At 42.8% G+C, this 27,679-nt stretch overlaps 1 protein-coding gene and 1 non-coding gene across 11 annotated transcripts in view; both read left to right on the top strand.

Moving 5' to 3' along the window:
• Positions 1–23,871, top strand: part of nubpl (nucleotide binding protein-like) — a 52,327-nt gene extending 28,456 nt beyond the window's left edge. For 8 of the 10 annotated variants that reach the window (XM_078233717.1, XM_078233712.1, XM_078233718.1 and 5 more), the window contains 4 exons: positions 2,398–2,483; positions 16,650–16,770; positions 17,674–17,756; positions 21,739–22,820. In XM_078233717.1, coding sequence (XP_078089843.1) covers positions 2,398–2,483; positions 16,650–16,770; positions 17,674–17,756; positions 21,739–21,801 — 353 coding nt within the window. In that variant the 3' untranslated portion in view covers positions 21,802–22,820. Of the gene's footprint in view, positions 1–2,397; positions 2,484–16,649; positions 16,771–17,673; positions 17,757–21,738 lie in introns of all 10 variants that reach the window. The other 2 variants (XR_013500014.1, XM_078233713.1) reach the window with 2 other exon arrangements.
• LOC144507372 (U2 spliceosomal RNA) lies at positions 12,591–12,789 on the top strand. Its single transcript, XR_013500075.1, has one exon. It is a non-coding gene; the product is annotated as a U2 spliceosomal RNA (small nuclear RNA).
• Positions 23,872–27,679: the final 3,808 nt, after the last annotated feature.

Below are 27,679 nucleotides of genomic sequence, written 5' to 3' on the forward strand. Positions count from 1 at the left end.
AATCATACCTGGCTCAAAGGACGATGGTTGTGATTGGAGGTCAATCATCTCCGCTCCAGGATGTCACCAAAGGAGTATCATAGAAAGAATCATAGAAACCCTACAGTGTAGAAAGAGGCCATTCGGCCCATCGAGTCTACACCGACCACAATCCCACCCAGGCCCAACCCCCATATCCCTACATATTTACCCGCTAATCCCTCTAACCTACGCATCTCAAGACACTAAGGGGCAATTTTTTTTTAGCACAGCCAATCAACCTAACCCGCACATCTTTGGACACTACATTGAGTATCTCAATGTAGTGTCCTAGGCCCAACCATCTTCAGCCGCTTCATCAATGACCTTCCATCATAAGGTCAGAAGTGGGGAGTCTAAAACTAGGACATAGGTTGAAGATGAGAGGAGAGAGATACAAAAGGGTCCAGAGGGGCAATTTTTTCACAGACAGATTGGTGAGTGTCTGGAACAAGCTGCCAGAGATAGTCGTAGAGGCAGATACAATTTTGTCTTTTAAAAAGCTTTGGACAGTTACATGGGTAAGATGGGTATAGAGGGATATGTGCCAAACGTGGGCAATTGGGACTAGCTAAGGGGTTAAAAAACTGGGCGGCATAGACAAGTTGGGCCGAAGGGCCTGTTTCCATGCTGTAAACCCCTGTGCAGTCATAGAGTCATAATGTTCAGAATCATTCTCGACTTCTTGGATACTGAAGCAATCCATGTCCAAATGTAGCAAGACCTGGACAATATCCAGGCTTGAACTGACAAATGACAAGTAACATTCATGTCTCATAAATGCCAGAGAATAACTATCCCCAACAAGTGAGGATATAACCACGCCCCTTGACATTCAATGGCATTATCATCGCTGAATTCCCCACTATCAACATCCTGGGGGTTACCATTCACTAGAAATTGAACTGGACTCTGAATATAAATACAGTGGCTATCAGAGCAGGTCAAAGGAGTAACCGCAGCGAGTAACTCGCCACCTGACTCCCCAAAGCCTGTCCTTCATCTACAAAGCACACGTCACCAATGTAAAGGAATACTCCCCACTTGCCTGAATGAGTGCAGCTCCAACAACACTCAAGCTTGGTACCATCCAGGACAAAGCGGACAGCTTGATTGCTACCCCTTCCACAAACATTCAATCCCTCCTCCACCAACGGACAGTGGCAGTGTGTACGCTCTATAAAATGCCCTGCAGGAACTCACAAGCTTCCTTAGAGAGCACCTTCCAAACCCACAACCACTGGTCCCTGGAAGGGTAGGGGGTTTCAGTTCAGTTGGGCAGCATGGTCGATGCCAGCTTGGAGGGCTGAAGAGACTGTTCCTGTGCTGTAATTTTCTTTTTTTAAAAATTCATACCATTGAGAAGGACATGAACAGCAGATACGTGGGAACACCACCACCTGGAGGTTCTTCCCCCAAGTCACTCATCACCCTGACTTGGAAATATATTGCTGTTCCTTCATTTTCGCTGGGTCAAAATCCAGGCACACTCTCTCTAGCAGCATGGTGGATATACCTACACCTCAGGGACTGCCGCGGTTCAAGAAGGCAGCTCACAACCACCTTCTGAAGGACAACTGGGGATGGGCAAAATTGCTGGTTTAGCCAGTGATGGTACCATCCCATGAATCATAGAATTCCTACAGTGCAGATGGAGGCCTTTCAGCCCCTCGAGTCTGCACCGACTCTCCTACAGCATGCCACCTAGGCTGTATTCCCATAATCCCACATATTTACCCCAATAATCCGCCCAAACCTTCGGACACTTAAGGGGCAATTTAGCATGGCCAATCAACCTAACCTGCGCATCTTTGGGCTGTGGGAGGAAACTGGAACATCTGGAGGAAACCCATGCAGGCACGGGAGAACATGCAGATTCTACACAGTCAGTCACTCAAGGCCAGAATTGAACCCGGGTCCCTGGCACTTTGAGGCAGCAGTGCTAACCACTGTGCTACTGCGCCATCCACAAACTAATGTAAAAGAATACGGGCTATAGAGGAGGAGGGAATGAGGTGGAAATGGAGATAAAAGTATATCAAATTGGGGAGGAATTGTGGACAAGGGAGTTTATAGCAATGGGGAAGAGGTGAAAGAGAGAGAGAATGCAAGGGAGGGAATGGAGATAGAGGAGGCTGGGATGAAATAAGTGAATGAGACTCTCAAACTTACTTTTTAAAGCAATGTAAATGAAACAAACCTCACTTTTCAGATTCAGTAATTAATCACAAGGGATAACTGGAATTGATGCACTTCATGGATATGATGCAAAACTCATGCTTACTGGTACATCACTCATTGGCTGCATTTTCAAACATGTTTTTCAGATGGCTCCAAAAAGATGGTGCTCTAATGGTAGTTGATTGTACTTTCCTCTAGGAGCAGTTATTGTTTCTACTCCCCAGGACATTGCTTTGTTGGATGCGCAGAGAGCAGCAGAAATGTTTCGAAAAGTTAATGTTCCTGTGAGTACAATTCATAGAAGTAATGCTTTGTCTCTTAATGATATAAAATGAAATGGAGACAGGAGTAAACTATACTCGTACTACTACACAATGATGTTGGTTTCCTGCAGCAATAAAAAATTGAATTATTTATTTTCGTAGAGAATAGTTACAATGGGGAATTCTCTGTTACTAACTCAAAGAATCCGAGAACTGTTACCGTACAAAGAAGGCCATTCAGGCCTTTGTGTCTGCACTGGCTCTCTGAATTAACAGTGCACTTAGTGCCATTTCACCCCCCCCCCCCCCCCCCCCCCCCCCCGCCCCCTTCAATTCCCTCTTCAATGCCTCAATTGAACCTGCCTCCGCACACTCAGGCAGTGCATTCCAGATCTTAACCACTTGCTCCTCCTCATGTCGCCATTGCTTCTTTTGTCAATTAACTTATGTCTGTGCGCTCATCTTGTTCATGATCTTTCCACCAATGGGAATAGTTTTTCCCTATCTTCTCTGAGTTAATTCTCTAATTTAAAAGGCATTTGGATGGGTACATGAATAGGAAGGGAATAGAGGGAAACGAACTGAGTATGGCATCATGATCGGCATAGGCTTGGAGGACCGAAGAGCCTGTTCCTGTGCTATACTTTCCTTTTTCCTTTGTTCTTAACCAGATCCCTCATGGTTTTAAATACCTCGATCTCATCTCCTTTCAACCTTCTCTTCTCCAAGGAAAACAGTCTCAACTTCTCTAATCTGTCTATATAATTGAAGTTACTCATCCCTAGAACTAGTCTCATGAATCTTTTCCTCACTTTGTCTCATGCCTTCATATCTTTCCTGATGTGTGGTACCCAGAATTGAACACAATACATAACATGGCAGATGGTAGAAGTTAAACCTGAAATATAAAGCTAGTCTCTGTAATGATGACGATGAAACTATTATTGATTGTCATAAAAACTCATCTGGTTCACTAATGCCCTTTAGAGAAGGAAATCTGTTGTCCTTACCTGGTTTGGCCTATATGTGACTCTAGATCCACAGCAATATGGTTGACTCTAAATTGCACTCTGAAATGGCCTAGTATGCCACTCGGACAAATGGGGGTGGGCAACAGATGCAGTCATTGCCAACATTCCATGATAGAATAAAGAAAAAAAAGCTGAGGCTGAACCAGTGTTCTATACAAATTTAACATGATCTCTTTCTATTTGGAGCCAGCATTTGGGTAGATTAAATGAACTGCTTTGGCTTGTATTTCCACCAACCAGCTATCTCCACAGATTAAACCTGGAACATTTCCGGTTTCTATAGCTGAAAAACTCACTAAATCAGGAAAGCTCTCATTTTCAAAAAATGAGCTTGCCCATTTGTCTTGTGACAATACGTCAGATGTCAGAGTACTGTCTGAAGGAAAATTGTCCTTTGGCTGAAAACTCTTTCAAAAAGCTTCTTTAGCTGATTAATCAAAGCCCAGTGGTGATGAGACTATTGTAACTATATTATAGATAGAATCAGTTGCAGTCGGGTTTAAAAATACTTTATCTTCTATTTAAGTGTAGACAGACTATAAAAATTACCTATATTTTCTGAGATGCAGCTGGAAGTAAACGTGGCAGTATTAGGGGAGTGAGCCGTACTGGGGAATGTTCAAGCACAGGAAGAAATCTCACAACACCAGGTTAAAGTCCAACAGCTTCAGCTCACCTGAAGAAGGAGCAACGCTCCGAAAGCTTGTGCTACCAAATAAACCTGTTGGACTTTAACCTGGTGTTGAGACTTATTACTGTGCTTACCCCAGTCCAATGCCGGCATCTCCACATCATGAATGTTCAAGCATCCAGTACCTGTGACACTTAGGGTATTGTGTATTACAAGAAAAAAGAGTTTGTTTCAATGTCTTTGTCGTAAGCATGTCGTTGGATTTGCTGACTGAGGGAGATATATTACTGCATTTATATATTGGTTCAATCATTATTGTAGAATGTAAAAATGCAATAATTTATCTTGCTGTTATGAGGCATATTCTGTACTGTTCTGTGGCACGCAGCAAAAAAATAAACTGGCTTTCTAAAATTTTAAAGACTGCACAAAGGTAACAACACTGATTTTCTCCCACTCCAGTGAGTTCTTGATTTCAGACCACTAGTTTATGCAAAGGTCAGTTTTCTAAACAAACAGTAGGCTGAATGGAGCGTAACCACTGGGTAATTCTGCAAATTTTGAGAGCTGATAAAGTGTGCTTGTTATTCCACACTGTGATGCAGATCTGCGGCCAGCAAAGTTATTTGCCAGTAGATCTGTTTGAGTAAGAATATTGCAGTAATGTATGCAAAAATAGAACAACATTTTCTTTTTAAAAATGTTAGAATCAGGATATTTGACTGAATAGGAGTAGTCTATTATTTAAACTAGTTGTGGATGTCTACTTCATTCATATGCTAAACATGCTTTTTTGGACTGATTCATCATACACACAAGGCATGTATTTTTGTTGTGCAGTGAGCAAGCTATTCCATCATTAATCTCCAGTGTGTTTGTCTATCTTGCTGAATACATGAGCCTTTGATTTTAAAAACATTGCACTAAATACTGTTCGTTTACTTGAGCTTATCAAACAGTGACGTTGGTGCTGTGGGATAGAATGATTTCCATTTTAAACACCCTGCATCAGCATGGAACACATTCTAGTCAATTTTAACATGTTATAACATCATAAAATGCCCTTTTACTCTACCACAGAACAACGTCCATTACTGCAACAATTGTCAAGTGTCAACTATGACTCATTTGGTAGCATGCTCACCTCTCGATCAGAAGGTTGTGGGTTCAAGTCCCACTCCAAGACTTTAGCACAAAAATTAAAGCTGACAGTCAGTAAAGTACTGAGGAGTGCTGCACCCAAGAGGTGTCATCTTTCCTCTGAGACATTAAACAGAGGCCTTGTCTGCCCCCTCAGGCAGGTGTATGTAAAAGATCCTATGGCGCTATTTTCCCAGAGGAGCGGTGTTGTCCCCAGTGTCTTCAATCAAGAATACAAAACTGGTCCTTGCTGTCTGTGGGGCTTGCTGTACACAAATTGATTGTAAAGGTTTTGGAATGTTCAGTGGTTGTGAAAAGTGCTATGTAAATGCAGGTCTTTTTAAAAAAATCACTGGTATAACATTTTATGGTAAGAAGTCTAACAACACCAGGTTAAAGTCCAACAGGTTTATTTGGTAGCAAAAGCCACTCGCTTTCGGTGCGCTGCCCCTTCATCAGGTGAGTGGGAGTCTTTACAGGTCCGGTAAAGACTCACATTCCAACCATTATTTTGTAAATTGAGTTTGTGTCTTTATATGCCCTGTTTGTGAACAGAACTCCCACTTACCTGACGAAGGAGCAGCGCTCCGAAAGCTCGTGGCTTTTGCTACCAAATAAACCTGTTGGATTTTAACCTGGTGTTGTGAGACTTCTTACTGTGTTTACCCCAGTCCAATGCCACATCTCCACATCATAACATTTTATACCAGCTTCCCTGTGCATTCTCCAGTAAGATGACAAATAATTCCACATTAAAGCTAATTTTGAGCTGTGTTCATGCCGAGAACAATATGCGCATTTATGTAGCACATTAAGCTTTCTTTCAACTGCTTCAAATATACAATGGGCTAGATGCCAAGCTATGAGGGAGAATTTAAGAACTCTAACCAAAAGCCTGATTGAAAAGCTAAGTTTTGAATAGTTTTGTTTCTATATAAAAGACCACGAGGGAGATAAATGAGAAGGTGCTTTATGTGGAGCACTTGAGATCAGGGCCAGAGCATTTAATACTAATGGGAGTGAATTAGAATGAGAGGGGATAGGAATCGATGGAAGCTGCTGAGGAGAGTGGAGTTAGTGGAAGGATTTTGAATTGAAAATTGTGTGTATTGGGCGACATAGAGTTTAGTATTTTGGTGAGAATGAGTACTTGCTGAGGTGGACTTCAGTCCAGGATGAGATATAGGCTGTTGAGTTTTTAACAAGTTATCAAACTTCTGTGTTCAGTTTGCTGTGATCCAACTTCTGCCCTGGTCCTCGAATAGAGTCCTAGGCAAAAAAATTACAAATTGCATTCTCGTAGACTGTGAAATTGAGAAATGATCAACATTTTTGTAAAGGTTTGTGGTGATGAGTCTGGAATAGAGTTTCTTGGATATATTTGCAAAGTTGTTTGCAAGAAGCCTTAGCCGAGATGTTGGATTTGGAACTCTGTTTTTGATTTAAAGGATGCCAGTGTTTCACAAACTGGGTCACCTAAGCAACTGGAGTTGGTGTCAGAGCAGTAGACTTGATAGTGCTGGTTGCTTACGATGGCTTTGGACTTCCTGGTGTTCAGTTGAAGGAAGTTGACAAATTTAACTTGATGGGAGAGTAATTGTCTGACAGCTTTGCAGTGGCCATGGGATCAGAAAGGTGGTAAGAAGTTTTCGAGGCTCTGAGCCCCTTCTTCAGGTGAGTGGGAATTCTGTTCACAAACAGAACTTATAAAGACACAGACTCAATTTACATGAATAATGGTTGGAATGCGAATACTTACAACTAATCCAGTCTTTAAGAAACAAAACAATGGGAGTGGAGAGAGCATCAAGACAGGCTAAAAAGATGTGTATTGTCTCCAGACAAGACAGCCAGTGAAACTCTGCAGGTCCACGCAACTGTGGGAGTTACAAATAGTGTGACATAAACCCAATATCCCGGTTGAGGCCGTCCTTGTGTGTGCGGAACTTGGCTATCAGTTTCTGCTCAGCGACATGTATGCCCAAGCCGTCAGGAGGTGCGTCAACACCAAATTCATCAGCCGCACTCACAAGACAGCCCCGAACATCACCCAAGCACAACGTAACGCCATCCACGCTCTCAAGACCAACCGCAACATTGTCATCAAACCAGCAGACAAAGGAGGGGCCATCGTCATACTGAACAGAACGGATTACTGCAAAGAAGTGTACCGACAACTCAACAACGAGGAACACTACAGACAGTTACCTGCAGATCCGACCAAAGAACACACCCGTCAACTCAACACTCTGATCAAGACCTTTGATCCGGACCTTCAGAACACCCTCCGTGCTCTCATCCCACGTACTCCCCGCGTTGGAGATCTCTACTGCCTCCCGAAGATACACAAGGCAAACACACCCGGCCGTCCCATCGTATCGGGCAATGGGACCCTGTGCGAGAACCTCTCCGGCTATGTCGAGGGCATTCTGAAACCCATTGTACAAAGAACCCCCAGCTTTTGTCGCGACACGACGGACTTCCTACAGAAACTCGGCACACATGGAGCAGTTGAACCAGGAGCGCTCCTCGTCACAATGGATGTCTCAGCACTCTACACCAGCATCCCCCATGACGATGGCATTGCTGCAACGGCCTCAGTGCTCAGCGCCAACAACTGCCAGTTTCCAGATGCAATTTTACATCTCATCCGCTTCATCCTGGACCACAATATCTTCACCTTCAACAACCAGTTCTTCATCCAGACACACGGAACAGCCATGGGGACCAAATTTGCACCTCAATATGCCAACATCTTCATGCACAGGTTCGAACAAGACTTCTTCACCGCACGGGACCTTCAACCGATGCTATACACTAGATACATCGATGACATTTTCTTCCTTTGGACTCATGGTGAACAATCACTGAAACAACTCTATGATGACATCAACAAGTTCCATCCCACCATCAGGCTCACCATAGACTACTCTCCGGAATCGGTTGCATTCTTGGACACGCACATCTCCATTAAGGATGGTCACCTCAGCACCTCACTGTACCGCAAGCCCACGAATAACCTCACGATGCTCCACTTCTCCAGCTTCCACCCTAAACACGTTAAAGAAGCCATCCCCTACGGACAAGCCCTCCGTATACACAGGATCTGCTCGGATGAGGAGGATCGCAACAGACACCTCCAGACGCTGAAAGATGCCCTCATAAGAACAGGATATGGCGCTAGACTCATTGATCAACAGTTCCAATGCGCCACAGCGAAAAACCGCACCGACCTCCTCAGAAGACAAACACGGGACACAGTGGACAGAGTACCCTTCGTTGTCCAGTACTTCCCCGGAGCAGAGAAGCTACGGCATCTCCTCCGGAGCCTTCAACATGTCATTGCTGAAGACGAACATCTCGCCAAGGCCATCCCCACACCCCCACTTCTTGCCTTCAAACAACCGCACAACCTCAAACAGACCATTGTCCGCAGCAAACTACCCAGCCTTCAGGAGAACAGTGACCAAGACACCACACAACCCTGCCACAGCAACCTCTGCAAGACGTGCCGGATCATCGACACAGATGCCATCATCTCACGTGAGAACACCATCCACCAGGTACACGGTACATACTCTTGCAACTCGGCCAACGTTGTCTACCTGATACGCTGCAAGAAAGGATGTCCCGAGGCATGGTACATTGGGGAAACTATGCAGACGCTGCGACAACGGATGAATGAACACCGCTCGACAATCACCAGGCAAGACTGTTCTCTTCCTGTTGGGGAGCACTTCAGCGGTCACGGGCATTCGGCCTCTGATATTCGGGTAAGCGTTCTCCAAGGCGGCCTTCGCGACACACGACAGCGCAGAGTCGCTGAGCAGAAACTGATAGCCAAGTTCCGCACACACAAGGACGGCCTCAACCGGGATATTGGGTTTATGTCACACTATTTGTAACTCCCACAGTTGCCTGGACCTGCAGAGTCTCACTGGCTGTCTTGTCTGGAGACAATACACATCTTTTTAGCCTGTCTTGATGCTCTCTCCACTCCCATTGTTTTGTTTCTTAAAGACTGGATTAGTTGTAAGTATTCGCATTCCAACCATTATTCATGTAAATTGAGTCTGTGTCTTTATAAGTTCTGTTTGTGAACAGAATTCCCACTCACCTGAAGAAGGGGCTCAGAGCCTCGAAAGCTTGTGTGGCTTTTGCTACCAAATAAACCTGTTGGACTTTAACCTGGTGTTGTTAAACTTCTTACTGTGTTTACCCCAGTCCAACGCCGGCATCTCCACATCAGAAAGGTGAACAAATGGATGAAACTGATTTCTGCAGCTGGGGAGGGCAGTCCCCCTCTGTTCTGTTTGCAGCCATCATTCCTTTTTATTCTGTCTTCTTGAGCTAATCCCAAGGTGCTAGGAAGCTCTCCCTCTCAATCTTCCTCCATTTAAAGAAAATTGGCCAGCATCGATCACTTTGAAAAATTCTGTCTGAAGTGATTTTTTTTTGCCACTGGAGAGCTGATTTTAACCTTTTTTCTCTGGGTTTACACATAGGTGGGGCTTATATAGGGTTTATGTATGGGTCATGAAGTCCAATTTTATCAGGATCTGTGCTAGAAGCTTGCCCTTGGCAGACCCGGACGAAGGAGCAGCGCTCCGAAAGCTAGTGGCGTTTGCTACCAAATAAACCTGTTGGACTTTAACTTGGTGTTGTTAGAATCCTTACTGTGTTTACCCCAGTCCAACCCCGGCATCTCCACATCTTGGCAGAGATAACAGGCCTGTCCTGTGTTTTGAAGCCAGCAAACTTCTTTGGAAGTTCCTTCATAAGACTTCTATAATATCCAATACATTTCTTAAGATTTTATACAGCCATTTCTTTAATAGTGACCACCAAATTTCGATCCTTGAAGGGATTCTGGAGTATTGATGGAATTTGGCATTCAGATTGCTGAAGATGCTTGAAGAACTTTTAGATTCTATGAATAAAACCTTTCGAAGATATTCTTGTGACCCCAGCAGAGGAAGGTTGATAGAGAGGATGATATGTTGCTAGGTGGGGGATAGGAGTGGTGGTGATGTGCAGAGCTCAAGGATGGAGAAAATACTTTTGTAACAATCATCAAGAATGCAGTTTATGATTTTTGCCTTGGACTCTGTTCTATGGCCAAGGCAGAAGCTAGGTTACAGGGATTTGAATAAAGAAATAGGCATGGAGCTGAGAGGCAACAATGCTTCTCGACCTTAGAACATAGAACATAGAACATTACAGCGCAGAACAGGCCCTTCGGCCCACGATGTTGCACCGACCAGTTAAAAAAAAACTGTGACCCTCCAACCTAAACCAATTTCTTTTCGTCCATGAACCTATCTACGGATCTCTTAAACGCCCCCAAACTAGGCGCATTTACTACTGATGCTGGCAGGGCATTCCAATCCCTCACCACCCTCTGGGTAAAGAACCTACCCCTGACATCGGTTCTATAACTACCCCCCCTCAATTTAAAGCCATGCCCCCTCGTGCTGGATTTCTCCATCAGAGGAAAAAGGCTATCACTATCCACCCTATCTAAACCTCTAATCATCTTATATGTTTCAATAAGATCCCCTCTTAGCCGCCGCCTTTCCAGCGAAAACAATCCCAAATCCCTCAGCCTCTCCTCATAGGATCTCCCCTCCATACCAGGCAACATCCTGGTAAACCTCCTCTGCACCCTCTCCAAAGCCTCCACATCCTTCCTGTAATGTGGGGACCAGAACTGCACACAGTACTCCAAGTGCGGCCGCACCAGAGTTGTGTACAGTTGCAACATAACGCTACGACTCCTAAATTCAATCCCCCTACCAATAAACGCCAAGACACCATATGCCTTCTTAACAACCTTATCTACTTGATTCCCAACTTTCAGGGATCTATGCACACATACACCTAGATCCCTCTGCTCCTCCACACTATTCAAAGTCCTCCCGTTAGCCCTATACTCAACACATCTGTTATTCCTACCAAAGTGAATTACCTCACACTTCTCCGCATTAAACTCCATCCGCCACCTCTCGGCCCAACTTTGCAACCTGTCTAAGTCTTCCTGCAAACTACGACACCCTTCCTCACTGTCTACCACACCACCGACTTTGGTGTCATCAGCAAATTTGCTAATCCACCCAACTATACCCTCATCCAGATCATTAATAAATATTACAAACAGCAGTGGCCCCAAAACAGATCCCTGAGGTACACCACTTGTAACCGCACTCCATGATGAATATTTACTATCAACCACCACCCTCTGTTTCCTATCCGCTAGCCAATTCCTGATCCAATTTCCTAGATCACCCCCAATCCCATACATCTGCATTTTCTGCAGAAGCCTACCATGGTGAACCTTATCAAACGCCTTACTAAAATCCATATATACCACGTCCACTGCCTTGCCCCCATCCACCTCCTTGGTCACTTTCTCAAAAAACTCAATAAGGTTAGTAAGGCACGACCTACCTGCCACAAAACCATGCTGACTATCACCTATCAATTCATTACTCTCCAAATAACTATAAATCCTATCCCTTATAATTTTTTCCAACATCTTGCCGACAACAGAAGTGAGACTCACCGGTCTATAATTCCCGGGGAAGTCTCTGTTCCCCTTCTTAAACAATGGGACAACATTCGCTAACCTCCAATCTTCTGGTACTATACCAGAGGCCAACGACGACCTGAAGATCAGAGCCAGAGGCTCTGCAATCACTTCTCTTGCCTCCCAGAGAATCCTTGGATAAATCCCATCCGGACCAGGGGATTTATCTATTTTCAGACCCTCCAGAATATCCTGCACATCCTCCTTATCAACTGTAATACTGTCTATTCTACTCCCTTGCAACCCAGTGTCCTCCTCAGCTATATTCATGTCCCCTTGCGTGAACACCGAAGAGAAATATTGGTTCAATGCTTCACCAATCTCCTCCGGTTCCACACATAACTTCCCTCTGCCATCTATAACTGGCCCTAAACTTGCCCTAACCAACCTTCTGTTCTTGACATACCTATAGAACGCCTTAGGATTCTCTTTAACCCTATCCGCCAAAGTCTTCTCATGTCCCCTTTTAGCCCTTCTAAGCTCGCTCTTCAACTCCCTCTTAGCCAATCTAAAGCTTTCTAGTGCACTACCCGAGTGCTCACGTCTCATGTCTTTTATACAGTAAAGACAGTTCAAGATTGGGCAACATTGGACATCTGGTAGAGAGGGCTGAGGGACTTCACTGGTGCATTCTGAGAGAAGTCGGCCCAGCAACATCTACTAAGAAGTGGGAAGCGGAAGAACTGGTATCAAGGAGTGAAAAGGAAGCATTTGTCAAGGCTAGGAGGCTGGAAACACACAAAGCTTCTCGGTCTTTTGGCTAAGATCCAGTGTAGTATCGATGTGCTGCACTTGTTTGAAGTCATGAGGTTACACTGAGGTTTCATTTGAAGCAATTTTTTAAAGCGGCATCTTGGCCTTTTGGCTAAGATGCAAATGAGATCAAGCCTTGGAGGAGGTTAAATGCCTGCTCCAATCAGCTTGGATCATGTAGATCAAGCCCAAGACAGGAAGTGAGAGGCCTGTCTTGTCAGCTTGGATCTGGAATGTCTCACTTGCTGAGACTCTGAATTGGACTTTGATTGGATTGAATTGGATATATAAACAAAAAAAAGCGTGGAATACAAAGAAAGTAGAAAGAAACTTAAGCAAGGAGTAAGGAAGGCTAAAAGAGGTCACGAAAAGTTATTGGCCAGCAGGATTAAGTCAAATCCCAAGGCTTTTTATACATATATAAAGAGTAGCCAGGGAGAGGGTTAGTCCACTCAAGGACAGAGGAAATGGGCAAGGTATTAAATGAGTACTTTGCGTCAGTATTCATCAAAGCGAAGGAATTGGTGGATGATGAATCTGGGGAAGGGTGTGTTGATAGTTTTGATCATATTGAGATCAAAAAGGAGGAGGTATTGGGATTCTTGAGAAACATTAAGGTAGACAAGTCCGCAGGACCTGATGGGATATACCTCAGAATACTGAAAGAAGCAAGGGAAGAAATTGCTGGGGCCTTGAGAGAAAGGGTACATCCTTACTGGCTAAAGGGGAGGTCCCAGAAGATTGGAGAATGGCCAATGTTGTTCCTTTGTATAAGAAGGGGAGCAAGGATAATCCAAGTAATTATAAACCGGTGAGCCTTAGGTCAGTGGTCGGGAAATTATTGGAGAGGATTCTTCGAGACAGCATTTACTCCCACTTGGAAATAAAGTGGACGTATTAGCAAGAGGCAACATGGTTTTATGATGGGGAGGTTGTGTTTCACTAACTTGATCGAATTTTTCAACGAGGTTACGAAGATGATTGATGAAGGTAGGACAGTAGATGTCCTACATGGACTTTAGTAAGGCCTTTGACAAGGTGTCTCATGGCAGACTAGTGCAGAAGGTGAAGTCGCACGGGATCAGAGGTGAGCTGGCAAGATGGATACAGAACTGGCTCGGTCATAGAAGACAGAGGGTAGCAGTGGAAGGGTGTGTTTCTGAATGGAGGGCTGTGACAAGTGGTGTTCCTCAGGGATCAGTGCTGGGACCTTTGCTGTTTGTAATATATATAAATGATTTGGAGGAAAATGTAAATGGTTTGATTAGTAAGTTTGTGGACGACACAAAGGTTGGTGGATTTGCGGATAGCGATGAGGACCACCAGAGGATACAGCAGGATATAGATCAGTTGGAGACTTGGGCGGAAAGCTGGCAGATGGAGTTTAATCTGCACAAATGTAAGGTAATGCATTTTGGAAGGTCTAATACAGATAGGAAATATACAGTAAATGGCAGAACCCTTAAGAGTATTGATAGGCAAAGGGATCTGGGTGTACAGGTACTGAAAATGGCAACGCAGATGGAGAAGGTAGTCAAGGCGGCATATGCTTGCCTTCATCGGCCAGAGCATTGAATTTAAAAATTGGCAAGTCATGTTGCAGCTTTATAGAACCTTAGTTAGGCTGCACTTGGAATATAGTGTTCAATTCTGGTCGCCACATTACCAGAAGGATGTGGAGGCTTTTTAAAGGGTACAGAAAAGATTTACCAGTATGTTGTCTGGTATGGAGGGCATTAGCAATGAGGAGAGGTTGGAGAAACTTGGTTTGTTCTCACTGGAACGACAGAGGTTGAGGGCCGACCTGATAGAAGTCTACAAGATTATGGGCGGCATGAATAGAGTGGATTGTCAGAAGTTTTTTCCCAGGGTGGAAGAGTCAATTACTCGGGGGCATAGGATTAAGGTACGAGGGGCAAGGTTTAAAAGAGATGTACGAGGCAAGTGTTTTACACAGAAGGTGGTGGGTGCCTGGAACTTGTTGCCGGGGGAGGTAGAGGAAGCAGATACGATGGTGACTTTTAAGGGGTGTCTTGACAAATACATGAATAGGATGGGAATGGAGGGATATGATCCCGGGAAAGCTCGGGGGTTTTAGTTCAGTCAAGCAGCTTGATCGGTGCAGGCTTGGAGGGCTGAAGGGCCTGTTCCTGTGCTGTAATTTTATTTGTTCTTTTAACAGCGGTGAGCGTGGATGGATTACGAGTGAGATTGGGGGTGGAGGGTGGGAGTGGTCATGGTTTTGAAAAGGAGAAGGCCAGCACCTGAGGAGAGAATCATTAAGAGTCTGTTAGAATGAAGTGGAAATTCGGTGGTTTGGCAGTCACAAAATGAATTGATCTCCTGAAAGGTGAGTGAAATAAAGTGAGGAGATGCTTCAAAAGATTGTTCCTCAGCAGTTGACAGCGATAGATTTGACAGCAGTAGCTTCAAATGTATTCTCTATCTCGGAGACAAAAAAAATCGGAACTCTTGGCACATGAAATTGGCTGCAAGAGTGGTGTTGGCAGGCAGAGGATTGAGACTATGCAAACAGTGTGGATTTTTTGTAAGATCATCTAAACTGACTCTAACCTGGACTGAATTTAGCATGTTAATCTATTTTCTGTATTATCCAAGATGGAGGCTGGTTGCCCAAGATATTAAGTAGTCTGTCATTCGTGTAAGGTTTGGGGTTTTGAGTCATAAAACCCTTCTAATTTAAAAAAAAACTCCAAGGTCTGAATTTTTAATTCCTTAGTTGTGTTTGGCCGACAAGATTATAAATAACTAGTATTTATAAAGTAAGTAGAATGTATTAATCAAAATTTTACATGTACTTAACAAGCAGTAAAGACAACATAGAGGTTTCTCATCTCTCAAGGTCCCAGGAGCTCTTGATGTTGTCAGCACAATGTCTCTGAAGTGATGTCGAACAGGGTCCAGAAGAGTCAAACCCCAGAAGCTATGGTATCACTGTGCCAACAAGAATTACAGTTTCTCAACTTTATCCCCAAATCTCCCATTCCACCTTCCTTTCTTGGAGATGGTCTAAGTTCACTTCTCCTATTGTCTGTAGGATGCAAATCATCCAGTGTCATCCCACCTCTGCAACAACTCTTGCTTTATGGGTCATTAACTCCAGAAGTTTATTTTCCATCACAAACAAATGCCCATTTCCTCCGAGATTGAGCGAAGCCATAAATGTCACATTCTCTTGCCAACGTATCTTAACCCAAGCCCCACACTAAAACTTTTAAAACTGTTAAAATTAATGGTTAAGACCACTTCCTATTATAATATCAGAGAATAAAGGTTTTCTCTCTGGTACAGATCAATTAAAGTAATGCATGGTTTGTTTAAACATAGTAGCCAGAATTTTACTGCCTCGTCCGCCTCTGGGGCGGACCTGCCGATAAAATTCTGGCCAATGTCATCTTAAGTTCAGGCTGCTTTTCCTTCGAACTAATTTGATAACAAACACCTAATTGTATTTTGGCCGTTAAGACAGCTTCAGCTCAAGGTTCAAATGAACTAGGTCATAAAACAGTAAAACAATTTTGTTTCTTCACAAAGCTTTTCCTGTTTCCCCAACTATCTTACTGTACGGATTTTTAAATTTACTTACAACATTTCTGTTTATGGTAATGAGAGGAAACAGCTGTCCAAGAAAGGACACTAAGCTAGATTGTAACTTGAAAGCTGTGAGAAAACATTTTATTTAATTCCAAGTGCAATTGAAAATTGCAATAGATCCCCATAGAAGTTGAAAGAGAGCTTGCAGTAACTATAAATGATTTACTGTAATCTGATTTGTCAGGTATATCTAAATATCTAAATAATATCTAATATCTAAATAATTTTGCCACAATGTCAATAGACCCAACTAAAAGTGTTAACTTGGCTACAAATGAACATAACTATATGTCTATTTCTAGTGCCAAACTTTAATTGATAAACGTGTGGAAATTGACAACTCTGATTCAATTATCTTCCCTTTTTGTGCTTGAACTACATTTTTTCTTGGTATGTTTCCATCTTTGAACTTAACAGCTCTCTTTTGGCAGGTTCTCGGCATTGTTCAAAACATGAGCGTCTTCCAGTGCCCCAAGTGCAAATATGAGATTCACATCTTTGGGGCTGATGGAGCAATAGCGTTGGCAACAAAACTTGGACTAGATGTCCTAGGTAGGGATCAAACTTGAGAGATCTTTATTAAGTTGACTGTATATTGAAAGTAATATACTAACTTTTATATATTTTTTGTTGCAACAATACAATGTAACCTTATTTTGTCTGTAGGTTGGGGGAGGCTGTAGTATAGTGGTAATGTCATTGGACTAGTAATCCAGAGGCCCAGGCCAATGCTTTGGGAACATGGGTTCAAATCCCATAATTGCAGCTCGTGGAATTTAAATTCAGTTTAGAAACCTGTAACTAAAAAGCTAGTCTTGGTAATAGTGACCATGAAACGATTGTCATAAAAACTCATCAGTTTCACTAATGCAATTTGGGGAAAGAAATCTACTGTCCTGTTGTTTTATTTGGCTAGAGTTTGCACAACAATGGGTCACAGTCTCAGGGTATGGGGTATGCCAGTTAGGACCGAGATGAGGAGAGATTTCTTCACTCAGAGGGTGGTGAAGCTATGGAATTCTCTGCCACAGAAGGTAGTGGAGGCCAAATCACTGAATATATTTAAGAAGGAAATAGTTATAGACTCTAAAGGTCTCAAGTAGGGGAGAGTTCTGGAACAGGAGTATAGTGTTGAGATTGAGCCATGATCATGTTGAATGACAGAGCAGGCTCCAAGGGCTAAATGGCCTACTCCTGCTCCTATTAACTATGTTTCTATGTTTTTTACTGGTCTGGCCTACATGGTTCTTAAGGCCCACAGCAATGTGGCCAACTCTTAAATGCCCTCGGAAATGGCCTAGCAAGGCACTGAGTTAAACTGTATCAAACTAATACAAAGTCTATAGAAATAAAACCTGGTCCAAGCGATGTCCACATCCCATGAAAGAATAAAATGGTTTATTTTTGTTGTCAGACTGTAAAACTGGAAAAACCATTCTGATTTATCTTTTATAGGTGATATCCCATTACATTTAAATATAAGAGAAACATCAGATAAAGGCCAACCAATTGTTGTATCTCATCCAGACAGTCCAGAGGTATGTTGCGTTTTGACTTTTGACAATTGGTTTTTTAAATCATTTTCAGATTTTAGTTCCTCCTTATCTAATAGATGCTAACAATTAACTCCGTACTTAATATAATGTCTGCATAGTGTTTTTAAAGTAGGCAAACATCGCACTGGACGGAATATGTCATTTAATGCACTTCAATATATCTTTAAAAACTGAAAGCTAACACAAAAGAGCGAATGTTTTAAGGAAATGTAAAAACAGCTCCAGTCTTTTAAACTTTTGACTGGTTTGGAGTGGTCCTGATCTGTATCAATCAGTAAAGCTCCAGATTGAATTACATACAAACGTAAGGAGTAGGAGTAGACTCAGCCCCTCAAGCCCTGCTCCACCATTCAGTAAGATCATGGTTGATCTGGCTGTAACCTCCCGCCTACCCCTGATTTCACCTGCTTATTTCTAAAGAGTCTATGTAGCTCTGTCTTAAAAATGTTTAAAAACTCTGCTTCCACTGCCTTTTGAGGAAGAGAGTTCCAAAGACTCATGACCCTTTGAGAGAAAAATATTCTCCTAATCTTTGTCTTAAATGGGCAACAATCTATTTTTAAACCGTGACCCCTAATTTCAGCTTCACCTGTAATGGGAAACATCTTTTCCATATCCATCCTGTCATGACTCTCAGGATCTTAAAGGTTTCAATCAAGTCACCTCTCACTCTTCTAAACTCCAATGTATACAAACCTCACCTGTTCAACCTTTCCTCATGAGACAACTTGCCCTTTCCTGGTATTAGTTGAATAAATCCCTGAACTGCTCGTAACATAATTACATCTTTTCTTAAATAAGGAGATGAATACTGTATACAGAACTCCAGATTTGGTCTCACCAGTGCCCTGTATAACTGAAGCCTGACCTCCCTACTTTTGTAATCAGTTCTCCTCACAAAATACAACATTCTATTAACTTTCCTAATTGCTTGCTGTAACTGCATGCTAGCCTTTTGTGATTCATACACTAGGTCACACAGATCCTTCTGAAACTGAGCTCTGCAATCTCACCATTTAGATCTTTTTTTTTTTCCTGGCTGCCAAAATGGACAGTTTCACATTTGCCCATACTATACTTCATTTGCCAGATCTTTGTCCACTCACTTAATCTATCAATGTCACTGCAGCCTCCTTATGTCCTCGTCACAACATATTTTTGTCATGTCCATAAATTTCATCTTTGGCTCCTTCATTCAAGATATTTTTATAAATTGCAAAAGGTTGAAGCCTCAGCACTGATCGCAGTGGCACACCACTCATTTCCACACCAACCAGCAAAGGACCCTCTGTTACCCTATTTCCTGCTAGCTTGCCAATCTTCCATCCATGCCAATATGTTACCCCTGACACCATGTGCTTTTATTTTCCACGATAACCTTTGATATGACACCTTATTAAATGCATTCTGGAAATCTAGGTACAGTACATCCACACCTGTCCCCTTTATCCACAGCACATGTATATCCAAAGAACTCCGATAAATTGGTTAAAGCCATGTTGACTCTGCTTGATTGCCGTGAATTTTATTCTAAGTGCCCTGTCACAAAAACTTTAATGATAGCTTCCAACATTTTCCCTATGATAGATGTTAGGATCCTGGACCTGAACCCAAAGGTATACTATGAAGCCAGACCTGACCCCAACATTTTTTCTATTTTGTCATATGTGTGGATAGGATGCTTCATCAGGAACAATTCTACTGACAAATTAAGAATCTTTTATCAAAACAAGCTTTATTCTTAACACAAGTTAAATATAACTAACAAAATGAAGCAGCTTAACGTTTAACGGTTGAATAATAGTTAAAAAATGAAAGGAAACCACTCTAATTTCTAACTTCAGTTCTAAATAAACATCAATCATCTTAGACACTTTAAATACAGTCAGCAAACCCAGGCATACTTGCTGTAAATTGCATTAACAGCCTTAAGGCTTTCAGAGAATATCCTGAGGCTTTTGATTTTCAGAGCAGGTTGCTCTGTCTTTAAACAACCCCAGCCGAAACGGAACTCTAAACTAAACTAAACCAGCACAAAAATCCTTGCTGCAGACATAGCTCCTCCCATTAACCACATCATCACATGATCCTATATACCTAAACCCACCTTGCATTTCTTTAATCAAAGAACTCTCAGGGGACCTTTTCTTTTGAAACAAGAGCCTTCTTGTTAGCCCTCTCCTGAGTAAACACTACATGGCTAAAATGAGTAATTATCCTGCTTTCCCAGCCTCTCAGCTGTCTGTTTTCCAGACACACTGCCTGCAGGAAAAAATTGAACTTTTAAACATAAAATATCTCAATTCCACAGTATCGTCATACAGATGTTAAGCTAAGTGGCCGCAAGTTTCCTGCTTTCTGCCTCTCACCCTTTTTGAATAAAGGAATTACATTTCTTATTTTCCAATCTCGTGGCACCTTCACTGAATCCAGGAAATTTTGGAAAGCCAAAACCAATTTCTGCACTGAGTTAGTTAATTCCACCTTGGTTAGAAATTGGAGCACTTCAGTTGGCTTCTGTCCCTGAAATATGAAAGAATTGCTTGTCAGGTGTGTGGAATAGCTTTTAGTCCTTTTGTGCTTGAATTTCAATTTTTCATAAAATGGTTTATTGAAAAATATGTTTTGATGCCATTTAGCGATTGATTCAAATTAGATCTGGAAAATATATGTATGCCTGGTGAAGACAGGGTTGTGATACTGCCTGTGGGGAAGCGATGTCCTACTGGTATTATTGCTAGACTATTAATCAAGAAATTCAGCGAATGTTCTGGGGACCTGGATTCAAATCCTGCCACAGCAGATGCTGGAATTAGAATTCAACAAAACAAATCTGGAATTAAGAATTTACTGATGACCATGAAACCATTGTCAATTGTTGGAAATCTTCCACCCTTACCTGATCTGGCCAACATGTGACTCCAGAGCCAAAGCAATGTGCTTGACTCTCGGGCAATTAGGGATGGGCAATAAATGCTGACCAGCGAGCACCCATATACCACGAATGAATAAACAAAAATGGTCTTCTGCCATTGAATGCCCAAGCCTTTTCATAAATTTAGTTACATCATTAAGATCGTTGATGTCTATGAAACTATTTCCTCAAGGTGTCAATACCATAAGGAGTGAAGGGATGCGGTATAAATGAAAATTCTTTTTCAATAATCTAAAGTTAGGAATGTTAAAACAGCCACTTTGAAGTCTGAGGCAAAAGCCTTTGGGACATTTTTACCGTCTCAAAAGATTTGGTCTTGCTTGATCTTAAAGTTACATCTTCCCTTTCAGTGTTCCATCATGCCCGGATAGTGCAGTCTATTAAGAAACTTAAGTACATAATATTCACCTGACCACAAGCACGTGGATGCTTAATATCTCGGGCTGAATGTGGGACTATGTTTAAGTTAGCTATGTCTTAAAGATGCAATTATAATCCTGTTTATCCTTCAGGATAATTAGTAATGTAAATGTAAGAAATTGGATACAGGACTCTTGAGTTTGTCATGAGCTGAGTGATGTACGGTGATTTAACTATATGCTATCAGTTTTATTCCTCTGCAAAATTTACTAGATTTCAACATTAAATGAATATCAGTTGCAGAAAAAGAAATGAGAATTGAATTTCCTGAGAGAAACTACGTTACAACAATCCAACATATGTCTTTTACTGTATTTTCTGCTTTACTATCTTTATAACTGACGAGTGACCAACTATTATCATAGGAAATAAAAAAACAAATCTTATCAGAGGGAGTAAATTTTAGGAACATTTCCCCAATGACAAAAGTATTTATCTGCAACTAAAGCCTCACTAAAACTGTTTCGCTGGGAACTACCATTTAGTTCATCTCTATAAGATGTAAGATTTACATTTTGCCTTTTTTGTTTAAAAGGTGTATGAATCTCCTCAACATTTCCTAACTGGACCAGATAAGTTATCTTTGTAGCTTTTCTGTTTGTATTACAGGCTAAGGCCTACCTGAGACTTACTGCAGAGGTGATGAAAAGACTGCCAGCACCTCATGGATGAGCAGAGGGTAGTTCCAATATACAGCATCCAGGTCTGTTTGCAATTATACTTCGCCTCGAGTAGGCAGTTTCAAGACTCACTGTGAAAAAAGCTGCTGAAGCAGAACATTTAGATGGAACATATGATGACTGTGGAAAACGTTATGATCGTATGGAGAAATATCTGATTTTATATTTGGCATCAAGAAGGTGAACTGCTCTTTGTAATGTGGTGAGAAGTATTTACTGACTGATATTGAACTTGTATTTTGTTGTATTGATAATAAAAGGCAACCAGATATACAAAGGGTGCAGTTTTGCAGTGATCAAATGCAAGTCATTCCTGTATATTTGCAGTATTTTGTTTTCTGTTATCCAGAACTGATGAAGAAAGGATAGGAAAAGTCACTTCATTCCACTAAACCTTCTATTGCGGCACTCAGCCAAACATCCAACTGTTTTTAAAAGCAAATTACCGCAGATGCTGGAATCTGAAACAGAAACAGGAAATGCTGGAAAATCTCAACAGGTCTGACAGCATCGATGGAGAGAGAACAGAGCCAACGCTTTGAGTCTGGATTCAAAGAGTCATCCAGATTCAAAGCATTAGCTCTGTTCTCTCTCCACAGATGAGGCAGACCTACTGAGATTTTCCAGCGTTTTCTGTTTTGATCCAACTGTTTTTTTTTATGCCTTTAATAACTTTGACACTACAACCCTCCTTCCCAGTGAAGCAGTTGAGGCTACCTCGTTGAATGATTTTAAGGCAAAGATAGATTTTTTGAACAGTAAAGGAATTCAGGATTATGGTGAGCAGGCGCGTAAGTGGAGCTGAGTCCACGAAAAGATCAGCCATGATCTTACTGAATGGCAGAGCAGACTCGAGGGGCCAGATGGCCTACTCCTGCTCCTAGTTCTTATGTTCTTATGTAACCTGAGCTATTACATTTTTCCAGTGGTTTAATTATTAAAGGTTTTGAAAATATTTTTCATGAACAACATATGATGCTTTTTAAATAAAAACAAATGTTGGAAAAGCTCAGCAGGTCTGGAATATCTGTGGAGCGATGAACAGAGTTAAGAAACATAGAAACATAGAAAAACTACAGCACAAACAGGCCCTTCGGCCCACAAGTTGTGCCGAACACATCCCTACTGTAAGTTTTTCGGGCAACTCAGGCCTTTTTTATGAGCTGGGAAAAGGACTTGAACCCTAAAGAACTGTGAAAGTGGCCACACTTGGCTGCAGGACTTGACCAAAAATGTCCCAGGGAGCGCAGCATATGTGTGTGTGGTGTGTGTGTGTGTGGTGTGTGTGTGTGGTGTGTGTGTGTGAGAGAGGGCCCAGTCTTGCCAGAAACCAGACAGACTGCTGATTAGGTTATCAGCAGCACAAAACGGACCTGACGACCTCACCAGCCTAGGCCGGCAGCAAGACAATACACCTGGTCTAATGAACAGGTGATACAGGTCCCAGAGCGAGGAGAAGCCCATTTCCCTAATGAGAAAACAATTAAACGATCTCCGATGGAACAATAAAGGACAGCAAGAGACCTATCACCTGGGATGGGACCATCTGGTCTCTATGGACTGTAAGATCGCAGCTGCAGATAACACTAGCAAGCCTTTGTCTGTGGAACTGCCGGTTGGAAGGGGGGGAGTTGGCAGGAAAAGAATTCAAGTTTTACAATATAAAAGGATGGTCAGGCCGGCCATTTCTCTCTTTTTTCTTCGGACCAGCATGACAGCACTCTCCACTCTCCTCCTGTTCCTGCCTCTCGGTCGTCTCCAGCATGCAGCCTGAAGCCCACTGAGCAATTTAAACTAGGATTGTGAGTACTCTCCGGTAATTCGGGAAGTTCCCGAGATCATCATAGTGGATAAGGCTTTGGGGAAAGGGGGGGGGGGTTTTGCATGTACCTTTCATAGTTTAAGACGTGGTAAACTTGTATAAAGTAAGAATTCCGTTGTGTCCGTTTTAGTATTCCTTCCATAGCTATAGTCTTATAGAGCATAAGGCATTGTGTGTTGTTTTCCTGGTGTTTGGTGACCTTTGACCTTGATGTTTTAATATATATATATCTTTGACTTCCATTGGAGTCCGTTTTGATCTTTTCAATTTCTCACCAACGATCTCTGACTAAGTCACAATATTAAATATTCCGTACCATAATTCCGGAGTCTAGAACTGAGGGTACCCTGGGAGCTTCGAAACCGCCCACTCAGGAAAGGCTGCCAGATAGTGGATAGGCAGCAGTTTCCTTTTCTCTCTCTTGGGAGCGCGACTCGAGTGAAGTAGACTCAAGGTGGCTGTTGTTCCATCGGCGAGAGAGAAAATCACTCGGGCATTGGTGGGGTTTGGGTAACGGAGAACCAAACCTAAAATAAGCCCAGTGGAGTTAAAAAGAGGGATCCCACTACACTACCTTCTAGACCTACCTATAACCCTCCATCCTATTAAGCTCCATGTACGCATCCAGGAGTCTCTTAAAAGACCCTATTGAGTTCGCCTCCACCACCCCTGACTGCAGCCGATTCCACTCGCCCACCACCCTGTGTGTGAAAAACTTACCCCTAACATCTCCCCTGTACCTACCCCCCAGCACCTTAAACCTGTGTCCTCTCGTAGCAGACATTTCCACCCTGGGAAAAAGCCTCTGAGAGTCCACTCGATCTATGCCTCTCAACATCTTATACACCTCTATTAGGTCTCCTCTCATCCTTCATGTCTCCAAGGAGAAAAGACCGAGCTCCCTCAGCCTATCCTCATAAGGCATGCCACTCAATCCAGGCAACATCCTTGTAAATCTCCTCTGCACCCTTTCAATCTTTTCCACATCCTTCCTATAGTGAGGCGACCAGAACTGAGCACAGTACTCCAAGTGGGGTCTGACGAGGGTCTTATATAGCTGCATCATTATCCCCGGACTCCTAAACTCAATCCCTCGATTGATAAAGGCCAGCACACCATACGCCTTCTTAACCACCTCCTCCACCTGCGGGGCCAATTTCAGAGTCCTATGGACCCGGACCCCAAGGTCCTTCTGATCCTGATTCTGATTAATGGTTCGAAGAGTCCGTATGATTATTCTTCAGGTCCCTTTTATAGTCCTTTGATTCTGACATATCCTGGGAAACCTTGAACCAATAAACAGTGAATTTAAGTTTTAAAATAAAATTTTTGGTTCTAGCCCCACCATGTTCCAGGGTGCTTTTGTCTGTCATTTTAAATTTCAAGTCACAATCATGTGACTTCAGTACTTGAATTTTAAAAGAAACACCATATGCTGTATTTGTACACCATTTTTGATTGCCTTCAAACTCCAAACAATTTCCGATATAAGTTGAATCTACAACATTTTTAAAACTCGGTACAAATGTGAGGTAATGCATTTTGGAAGATCTAATACAGATAGGAAATATACAGTAAATGGCAGAACCCTTAGGAGTATTGATAGGCAAAGGGATCTGGGTGTACAGGGACACAGATCACTAAAAGTGGCAATGCAGGTGGAGAAGGTAATCAAGAAGGCATACGGCATGCTTGCCTTCATTGGCCGGGGCATTGAGTTTAAAAATTGGCAAGTCATTTTGACGCTTTATAGAACCTTAGTGAGACTGCACTTGGAATATAGTGTTCAATTCTGGTCGCCGCACTACCAGAAGGATGTGGAGGCTTTGGAGAGGGTACAGAAAAGATTTACCAGGATGTTGCCTGGTATGGAGGGCATTTGCTATGAGGAGTGATTGGAGAAACTTGGTTTGTTCTCACTGGAGTGACGGAGGTTGAGGGGAGACCTGATAGAAGTCTACAAGATTATGAGAGGCATGGACAGAGTGGATAGTCAGAAGCTTTTTCCCAGGGTGGAAGAGTCAATTACTAGGGGGCACAGGTTTAAGGTGCAAGGGGCAAGTTTTAAAAGAAATGTACGAGGCAGATATTTTACACAGAGGGTGGTGGGTGCCTGGAACTCGTTGCCGGGGGAGGTAGTGGAAGCGGATACGGTAGTGACTTTTAAGGGGCGTCTTGACAAGTACATGAATGAGATGGGAATAGAGGGATATGGTCCCCGGAAGGGTCGGGGGTTTTAGTTAAGTCGGGCAGCATGGTCGGTGGAGGGTCGAAGGGCCTGTTCCTGTGCTGAAATTTTCTTTGTTCTTTGAATTTTGGAGATGGGAGAGGGCAAAAACATCCCAGGTCCGTTGCAGCAGAATTGAGAATAAACCCAAGTTTAACAGTGCAGCACAGGAACAAGCTCGCACCAATCATGATGCCTACCTAAACTAAAACCGTATGCACTTACTGAGTCCATATCCTTCCGTTCCCATCCTATTCATGTATTCGTCTCATTGCCCCTTAAATGTCGCAATCGTACCTGCTCCCACCTCCTCCTCGGGCAATGCGTTCCAGACACACCACCCTCTGTGTAAAAAAAAACCTTGCATCTCACATTCCTGTAAACGTTTCCCCACACATCTTAAACCTATGTCCCATAGTACTTGACTTTTCTATCCTTGGAAAGAGCATCTGACTATCCACTCTGTCCGTGTCACTCATAATCTTATAAACCTCTATCAGGTCACCCTCAACCTCCGTCATTCCAATGAGAACAAACCGAGTTTATCCAACCTCTCCTCAGAGCTAATAGCCTCCAGACCAGGCAACATCCTGGTAAACCTCTTCTGTATCCTCCCCAAAGCATCCACATCCTTCTGGTAGTGTGGTGAACAGAATTGTATGCAATATTCTAAATGAGGCCTAATTAAGGTTCTGTACAGCTGCAGCATGACCTGCGAATTTTATACTCAGTGCCGCAACTGATGAAGGCAAGCATGCTGTATGTCTTCTTGACTACCTTATTCACCTGCGTTGCCACTTTCAGTGATCGGTGGACACGTACGCCCAGATCTCTCCTCAGGGTTCACGGTGGCACAGTGGTTAGCGCTGCTGCCTCACAGCGCCAGGGTCCTAGGTTTGATTCCCGGCTTGGGTCGCTCTCTGTGGGGAATTCTCCCCGTGTCTGCATGGGTTTCCTCCCACAGTCTGAAAGACATGCAGGTTAGGTGCATTGACCTAAACAGGCGCCCTCGTGTGGCGATTAAGGGAATTTCACAGTAACTTCATTGCAGTGTTAATGTAAGCCTTACTTGTGACGAATAAAGTAAATGAAATAATTTACTGTATAATTCCTACATGCATTGGACCTTCCAAAAATGCATTACCTCACACTTGTCCGGATTAAACTTCATCTGCCATTTCCCTGCCCAAGTCTCCAACCGGTCTCTATCTTGCTGTATCCTCTGACAATCCTCTTCACTATCTGAAACAACTCCAATTTTTGTGTTGTCTGCAAACTTACTAATGAGACCGGCTACATTTTCCTCCAAATCACTTATATATTCTACGAACAACAAAGGTCCCAGAACTGATTCCTGTGGAACACCGCTCGTCACAGCCTTCCATTCTGAAAAGCATCCCTCTACTGCTACCCTCTGTCTTCTATGGCCAAGCCAGTTCTGTATCCACCTTCCCAGCTCTCCTCTGATCTCATGTGACTTCATCTTTCGTACCAGTCGACCATAGGCTTTACTGAAGTTCATGGAGACAACGTCCACTGCCTTTCCCTCATCTATCATCTTCGTCACTTCCTCGAAAAACTCGATCTAGTGAGGCATGACCTTCCCTTCACAAAACCAAGCTGTGTAGTTGATTTTCATTTGTCATTATAATTGACCAAAATTGAATAATACCATGTCCCTTTATTCCACTAAATTTACATGGATTAAGACAATGGTTTTGGTGTTACGAATCTATGCTATAGTTATCATACTTGTTTTACATTCTTTGCAATGTTGTGGATTCCGGTTTCATTCCAGAACTTGGGCATACAATCAAAGCT

The sequence above is a fragment of the Mustelus asterias genome, chromosome 18, assembly GCF_964213995.1.
Source record: "Mustelus asterias chromosome 18, sMusAst1.hap1.1, whole genome shotgun sequence".
In the NCBI taxonomy this organism is placed as follows: Eukaryota; Metazoa; Chordata; class Chondrichthyes; order Carcharhiniformes; family Triakidae; genus Mustelus; species Mustelus asterias.